Source organism: Tachysurus vachellii, chromosome 19 (genome assembly GCF_030014155.1).
Source record: "Tachysurus vachellii isolate PV-2020 chromosome 19, HZAU_Pvac_v1, whole genome shotgun sequence".
NCBI classification, from domain to species: Eukaryota; Metazoa; Chordata; class Actinopteri; order Siluriformes; family Bagridae; genus Tachysurus; species Tachysurus vachellii.
In genome coordinates, this window is record NC_083478.1 from 21285467 (window position 1) to 21293677 (window position 8211).

Below are 8211 nucleotides of genomic sequence, written 5' to 3' on the forward strand. Positions count from 1 at the left end.
ATCTGAAATGCAAATTTTCATTAACCTGAAGATGAAGATCTCCTGCAGTCTCATGGATTCATTTGGATTCAGTGTCATGGATTCATTTTTAATTCAGTGTCATGGATTCATTCATTCATTTGTTTGTATAGAAGTGTTAGGGTAATTGACAGCAATTAGAAATACTAAAAATGTTATTTATTAACTGAAATAAATTTTTATAAAGACAGAGAGAGACACACACACACACACACACACACACACACACACACACACAGAGACGTTTAAAAAAAACTTACACGTTTTATTTTAATCCATTTGTGTTATTTTATTTACTTCTGAGGTCAGTGCGCCATCTAGTGTCTATCAGACACACTGCAAAGGGAAATATTAGAAATATTAGAATTTACATTATATTCTATTTATATTATTTATGTATCATATAATTTTATTCACATGAATGATGATGCTTATGATTAAAAACCGATAAACAAGTTTAAATCATTGTAATAGAAGTAAAACATGAGTTTGTTATGTTTCTCAGAGCCTCAGAGTCTGTATACGGATCACTTCTGTTACTATTAGACTTAAACCTTCATTAGGCTGAAACTCCTCATTATAAACACGTAAACACACGTTTTCACGTGGGCTCACGTGTTCATGGTGGTGACAGTGCTTTATCTTTAACTCTATATTCTCAGTAAATACAGATGTTTTGGAGCACAGACACGTGTACCTGTGAGCACGTGATCGGGGATGACGTAATGTGCTGACGGGCGCATTGGGGGAGGAGCCTGTAGTCTTCTATGGAAATAAAAGCCCGCGCTTTGCTCTGAAACGAAACTGAGGTAAAATCTGTGAGGGAGTCGGTTCATCGCGGTTCATCGCGGTTCATCACGGTGAGCTGAGTGTGTTTTAGAAATGTGTTGTGTATTTTGATATTGTGGAGCTGATATTGATTTATTTGTGTGTGTTAGTCAGCTGTAATGACAGAAGAAACCATCAGATCTTATAAAGATGCTGCTGCCTCTCATTTACCTGCAGAAAGTAAGTCAAGATTCATTTCAGTAAAGAACTTTTTCTAATCCTACATCACACACTACAGCCGGGAAAAACCTTCTTTTATAACCTTAATCTAAAATACGTACAGATTTTCAAACATACTGTAGATACGATTAGAGATTAACTTTTTGTTTAACTAAAGAATCGGAATCAATGAATCAAAGAATCACTCATAATGAATCCAAGTGTATAACATGAACCCATAAAATGATTCAGAATTAGGAGTGATCAACCGATTCCGCTTCCTAACGAGAGATTCTAATGAAGTAGAATAAACAAATCCCCCCTAATGATTCAGAATGACTGAAAGAATCACTCTTAATGAGTCGGAATGAATGAATCACTCGTATTGAGTCGGAATGAATGAATCACTCTTAATGAGTCGGAATGAACGAATCACTCTTAATGAGTCGGAATGAATGGAATTGCAAAACTCTTAATAATTCAGAATGACTGAAAGAATGAATGACAATAAATCAAAACTAATAAAAGAATCATTCCTAATGAATCTTTATCTGGATCCACTGACCTTTACCTATAGCTCCGCCTACAAATCCAAAATTGCAGCAGCTAATTAACTCCCTGAGAGAAGTTTTGGCTCAGCATCCGGACGGCATCAGTCTGAACGAAGCTCGCCGGTCGTGTCCTCTTCTCTTCGACTCGGAGATGCTGAAGGACCATCAGTCCGTCCGACACCTGCTCCTGTCCCTGCCGCAGGTCGTGCGTATGGAAGGGTTTGGTGTTCAAACACGCCTCTTTCCTGCTCCCAAAAATTTAACCTCTTTTACACCCCAATGATTTTACATCAAATCCTCAGTGTGTGTTAGGAATAATAACAGAACACTTTTTACTACGTAAGTGATAAAACACACCGCGTCGTACCGTTGGAGGAAAATAATCCACGACGCAACACAAACACATGGTCAGATTAAATTGTGTATTTATTAAAACACTAATACAGAACGATGTACAATTTTCTATCAAATAACTTCCTTTCTTCAAGTATGCATTAGCTCAGGTACGAAATCCTACAGTCTCCAAGTGAGAGATTTAATATTAAATTGTATGTAACTTTTTTTTTTCTCATTTCTGTTAGTAAAAGTGTTATTAAAAAAAACGGAAAATCTAGTTGCAGTGTTTCACATCCGCTGTGATGGAACAGAACATCACGGTGTTACGGGTACTGAACACTCTCTGCTACGGCAGATCATGTGGAAGGTGGGGGTCATCCTGACCAGGCCCATGTTGCCGTCCATGTTGACGGGCGGAGCATCATGTGGCCAGGAGAACCGCAGCCTCTGCAGGAGAGACGTGATGAAGATGAAGAGCTCCGTCCTCGCAAGGGACTCGCCGAGACACACCCTCGGACCTACAGCGCACACACACATTTACATTTACAGCATTTAGCAGACACCCTTATCCAGAGTGACTTACAACTGAGCAACTGAGGGTTAAGGGCCTTGCTCAGGGGCCCAGCAGTGGCAGCTTGGTTCGAACTCATGACCTTCCGATCAGTAGCCCAACACCTTAACCACTGAGCTACCACATCCCCTACACACACGTCTCAGTACACACATTCATCCTAAATTCATATGCTAAAGCAACCATCCAACCAAATGTCATCTTTTTTGACTGATGGTGTCTCACCCAGAGAAAACGCCAGGAAGAACTCGTCTTTGCAGAACTGTCCGTTCTCATCCAGGAAGTTCTCGGGGTTAAAGCTATCCGGGTGTTTCCAGTGCTCCTTATCCTGCATTATGGCCATTAAATTGGGTGCAATCTCAGTTCCCTGCACAAAAACAGAACAAACATACGTTACTGCACAGAGCTGCTGAGTTCTGGACTCTGATTGGTCATCAGGTGTTGATGAATTGTCTCTAACAGCAGCTCCGACATCAGTGCAGGTTAAAGTTAATGTTCTCGCTCTGATACCTTATGGTTTCTACAGTATAGCAACAGCTCGTTCACAGGGACGTGTACGGTTCGCGCTCCACTGATTATAAACATGTTTTCGATAAGGAGACGTGTGTGTAAGGAGTCTCCGGCGTCAGCACGTCAGAGACGTTTTTCCCACAGAGGAGTTTCCGCTTCTTCGCGGTTTCTCGGTAACAAGCTGAGATTTATTGTGTGAGAGAACTTGGATCTGAGGAGATATTGTCATGCAGTAAACTAATAACAGCTCAGCAGAAGTGATAAAATCGTGAAGAATCCGTGAGGATTTCCGAGCGTGTAGCGAGGACGCACTTCCACAGCTCCTACCTTAGGGATGGTGTATCCTCGTAGCTGCGACGTCTCTGTAGTTTGGTGGATCACACCGAGTGGAACGATGTTCCCGAAGCGCTGGATCTCGTGTACGGTGGCGTGAATGTACGGCATCCTGGTGCGGTCGTCCATGCTGGGAGCTCGATCGTAACCGAGCACACGGACGATCTCCTCATGACAGCGTTCTGACATCACAACACAACACAACACACAGCTTTACTCACTGCCTTCATTCTGCTCAGTTTTTAAACACGGTGTATTTTTATCGCTTGAGGTTTGAACACGAAGTCGTGTCTCTGTGATGTAGGAGTTACGGTACCTTGTATCTCTGGGTGGTTCATCATGAAAATCAGACCCCATCTGAGAGTGGTGGCTGTGGTCTCCGTTCCCGCCAGGAAGAGATCGGCGGTGGACATCAGCAGGTTCTCCTCATGAAACGTTGAATCTTCTATTGACTCTTGCTGCTCAAAGAAAACCAGGAAGAAAACAAAGATTGAAACAAACCTGAGACACGCCCCTGTTTTATACAAGCTCCGCCCCATGGGTCCAGTCTCAGTCTTAATCCGTCACCGAGGCTTTGCTCTGATCTGAGAGTGCCGGCTGCAGGTCAGTGGGTGACGTCTGAGCTTCTTACCTTGCGTATCTCCACCAGGTAAGCGTCAATGTAGTCGCGCAGGTTCTCCTCGTCCAGCTTCTCTCTGTGTTCCTCCATCACCTCACGAATGAACTCTACTAAAGCATCGGCGTTCTGACGGACCTTCTGGTGCGGCCCGGGGAAATGTTTTATAAAAGGGATCAAGTTGAAGATCTACAGATAAAGAAAGGAAGAATTAAAAGGATTCTACGGACATGCTTTAATTTTAATTCTGTCCATAATTAGGGTCATAAAGTTTGTCTAGTCATTTGATGACTGACGCCTGAATTCTGACCAATCACAAGCCAGATCTCAGTCCTGATCGTTAACGTTACCATTCCCACAGGCGAGCCGGAGAGCTGAATGTTTTCGTTCAGGATTTCCAGAAGTTTAGCGAAGCGCTTGTTGTTGTAATCGAAGCGATCTCCGGAGACGATGGAGCAGATGATGTTGGAGACGGCGTTCATTATGGGGTGCATGGGGTTTAACGCTTTCCCTGAGTGGAGCATGGAGCAGGGGAACAGAATAGTTCAGGATCAGTCTGATCAGTGTTTAATGTGAGCAGCGCCGGGTTTAGTGACTGACCTTCATGTTTGAGCATCTCTGTAATTAGACACTGCGCTTCCTCGGCCACTCGCTCCTCAACCGTCTTCCTCCCCAGACCAAAGTTACGTAACGTGTGGAGAGCAAAACGTCGCTGCTGCTTCCACGCGTGGCCGTACGTGACCGTGATAATACCTGGGACGGACAGACAGACAGACGTGATTATTAGAGCCGTTGTTATTATATGTGTTTATTATACAGTGTGTGTGAGTCCTGGATTATTTTAAACACAAGCACTACAGGTATAAAAATAAGTCTTTTGGAAACAATTAATTCATTAATTAATTAACATAATTAATGTTGAATTATGTAAAAAAAAAAAAAATAATCCCCATAAAATTCTCACACACACAAAAAAAAAACAGCTGGTAAATACATTAAAAAATCATTTTAAGATAAATTCTTATTTTTATGACTAAATGAAGGAGAAAGATTTATAATTAGCCACTAATTATTATTATTTTTTTTATCTCAGCTAAAGATATAAAAACAAAATTAAACCTAAAACTGCAACAGTGCTGAAAATAACCGTATCACAGGTCCCACAGTACTGACCGTAGCCTTTGGTCACCCACTCTAATAAAGGTATGGCAGGTCTCCCGGAGTAAACGCTGCCTTTCTGCACCAGCGCCTCCTTCACCGCCTCGAAGGTGTTCAGCACGATCATCGGCCTCCGGCCCACGTACATGCAGCACAACTCGCCGTACTGCACCATCTGCACGGCAGAGTGACCTTAACGTTACCACACGTTCATGTTGGATTTAAAGATTATTTCAAATCTTAGACCAAATCTTCTAGCATTAATCTGTCCAAAACTCCACCATGTTAACACCTCCATCACCTCCACCACTATTTATTTCCTAACGGGTTGAAATCATGCAGTAAGTCAATAAGTGTGAACATGTCTGAATCAGGAAGTCCAGATGGTAAAGCAATGTAATGTCATTGTTACACAACCCTACATTTTTTCAGCACAAACATCAGCTAAGCACGTGCACACACACACACACACACACACACACACACATGCGGAAAGTATGGAACCTTGCCAAAAAATGATTTCAGGAATCATGAGCAAAGAAGAAAAAAAGTGAGAAGCAGAAGCTGACCGATCTCGTGGTGTTCAACGGGTCCTTCATGATCTGGAGGAGGTTTCCCACGAAGGGCAGCGGCGTGGGTCCAGGAGGACTGCGGCTCCTTGAGGAACTCAACTTGAAGATCTCAAGGAGAACCAGAGAGACGAGGCCGAGCAACACGGCCAGGCTCACAAGACCCGGGTCCAGATATCTGAGTACAGACTGCATGCTGAGAGAGCGCAGAGTGCCGGAGCGCAGAGTGCCGGAGAGCTCAGAGGTCTGATTCAGGAAAAACAGGAAAGGGGGAGGTTAGAAAGGAGGGGGAGGTTAGAAAGGAGGGGGAGGGAGGGAGTTTCTGTTAGTAATGATGTAGTGTTAATTTCGTCACCTATTTTTAATTTAGTCTTAGTCTTAGTCTTGTGCCAAATGTCCTTGTTAGTTTTAGTCATATTTAGTCATTCACATATCTTTTTTATTAGTCTTAGTTTTAGTCGACTAAAAGTCTCGGCATTTTAGTCTAGTTTTAGTCAAAAGAAAACTCAAGGTATCTTAGTCAAGTTTTAGTCGACTAAAAGTCTTTTAATTTTAGTCTAGTTTTAGTCAAAAAATTGTAGCTTGACCACATCTGGAATCTATTGTAAGAATAAATACAATGAGGCCTCATTAAATGCAATAATATCAGGAACACAAGTGTTATAGTGGAAATAAATAACTTAATGAAAAGCCTAAGATCAAAACTGTAGGTGTGTGTGTGTGTGTGTGTGTGTGTGTGTATATATATATATAAATTACCGACTTAATGCAAGTTATACATGGTATTGCACACACCATTATTGATGATATTTGGAGCAATATTACATGTAATTGTTAAACTTGATTCCCTTACATATACATTTGTTTTTAAGCCTAATTATTCATGTTGATTATGATGTGATTGTGATGGGGGGTGGGAAGAGGTTTCAGGTTGGGGGGTGGGAAGAGGTTTCAGGTTGGGGGGTGCTGAGTTTTTTCTGTCACCACTTTTGCATAAGAAACAATATCAAGGCTATAAAACTTGTCAAAACTCCACAAAAGTATCAGTGAGAAGTTGAGAACACGTTTAAACAGTGCATACACTCGAACACAGGATTCTAACCGTAGAGACGGAGCGCACTATTTTCTTTAGCGGAAACAATACAATCGTTTTTAAATCAATAAACTACTTTTTATATCATCATTTTGTGTCAAATTATCGATTTATTTGGTAGGTAACAATATAAGCGGGATCCCCTTCACAGACCTGTAACTTGAGCGACAGCGAAGCCGCGAACTCGTGCTGAATATTTTAAAGGCGTAACAGCTGATGAAAAAGCAGAGACAATTGTAGACGAAAATGAAGAGAGATTTTATCTTAGATTTTATTTTATATAAAACATTTTCGTCTCGTCTTTTTTCGTCAACAATAATGGATGTTAATTTAGTCTTAGTCAGCGTTTTTGGACAGTGGTGCAGTCTCGTCATCGTCTCGTCTTAGTCATGAAAAAAAAGGTTGTTGACAAACATATTTCGTCTCGTCTCGTCTGACGACATTAACTCTATAATGATGTAAGTCCATGTCACACTCTCAGGTTTCACTCTTCACCTCTGTACAGGTAAAGATCTAACAGACCTGCAGGCGGTGGGGTGTGACGTAACATTCCTCTGGTGGGTGTTTTTTATCAGGAGAAAAGATTCAAATGTTCGAAAGAATGCAGTGAAATTGGCAGGACGTTTTATCATGGAAATAAACACAGTGGGGGGGGTGCACGGTGGTTTAGTGGGGGCAAAGAGGGGGCTGCGGAACAGATGGAGAACAAGATACAAGGGTGGGGTAAGAGTGTGTGTGTGTGAGAGAGAGAGAGAGATCAGTGTTTTATTCCTCTGATACAGAATTTACATAACATTATTTTATCCATTAATATTGACACTGTACAGTTTCTCCTGCTCTCGTTACATCTCCACGAAGCTCCTCGTCTCCTGTTCTCATGAAGTGTCTGATCTTCAGCCCTCACGACGTCATGTTTAATGCTGAACCGCACACAAATTTAACACAACTCTATTTGACCAGTTACACAATAAAGAACCACCACGACGTCAGCATGTTGGTTTGCTTTTTCTTTATTTTTTTTAATCCTTTTTTCTTTCTTTTTCTTTTTTTTCTTTTTTTTTTTTTTTAATCTTTTTGTATCTTTTCTTCTTTTTTCCTGGAGATTTGAGATCCTCTTTTTGTTTGTTTTTGGCACTACATAGATATCTTATGGAGCAGGTATGCTGATTTTTCATAAAACAAATCCCTATCCAAAGCCTTCGTCCTTATGCAAGCAAAAATATGAATACACCAATAAAAATAAACAGGATTAACTTTAAATCCATATTTTACACAACAAATAAAAACGCTTCTTTTTTTTGGGACCCCTTTAAAAATAGGGGCATTAAGTCTCGTGACCAAAAGTTAGACTTTCATGATTCTGTTTTTTTTCTCTTCATTATCGTTCCATAAGGACCTCGGGCGTTGGGTTGAAAAAAAAAAAAAAATCAAGTCGCCGCTCGTTATTTCTTCTGTTGGATGTAGCTGAG

General features: G+C 41.2%; 1 protein-coding gene and 1 long non-coding RNA gene across 2 annotated transcripts; one reads left to right on the forward strand and one right to left on the reverse strand.

Moving 5' to 3' along the window:
• Positions 1 to 799: 799 nt before the first annotated feature.
• LOC132862302 (uncharacterized) lies at positions 800 to 2169 on the forward strand. The gene is made up of 3 exons (XR_009650008.1): positions 800 to 878; positions 957 to 1026; positions 1583 to 2169. It is a non-coding gene; the product is annotated as an uncharacterized LOC132862302 (long non-coding RNA).
• LOC132862301 (cytochrome P450 2C5-like) lies at positions 1965 to 5860 on the reverse strand. The gene is made up of 9 exons (XM_060894262.1): positions 5650 to 5860; positions 5096 to 5255; positions 4523 to 4675; positions 4273 to 4433; positions 3938 to 4111; positions 3623 to 3764; positions 3301 to 3488; positions 2689 to 2830; positions 1965 to 2410 (listed from the first exon to the last, which is right to left on the reverse strand). The coding sequence occupies exons 1-9, from the start codon at positions 5842 to 5844 to the stop codon at positions 2208 to 2210; spliced, it is 1518 nt and encodes a 505-aa protein (XP_060750245.1). The 5' UTR covers positions 5845 to 5860; the 3' UTR covers positions 1965 to 2207.
• Positions 5861 to 8211: the final 2351 nt, after the last annotated feature.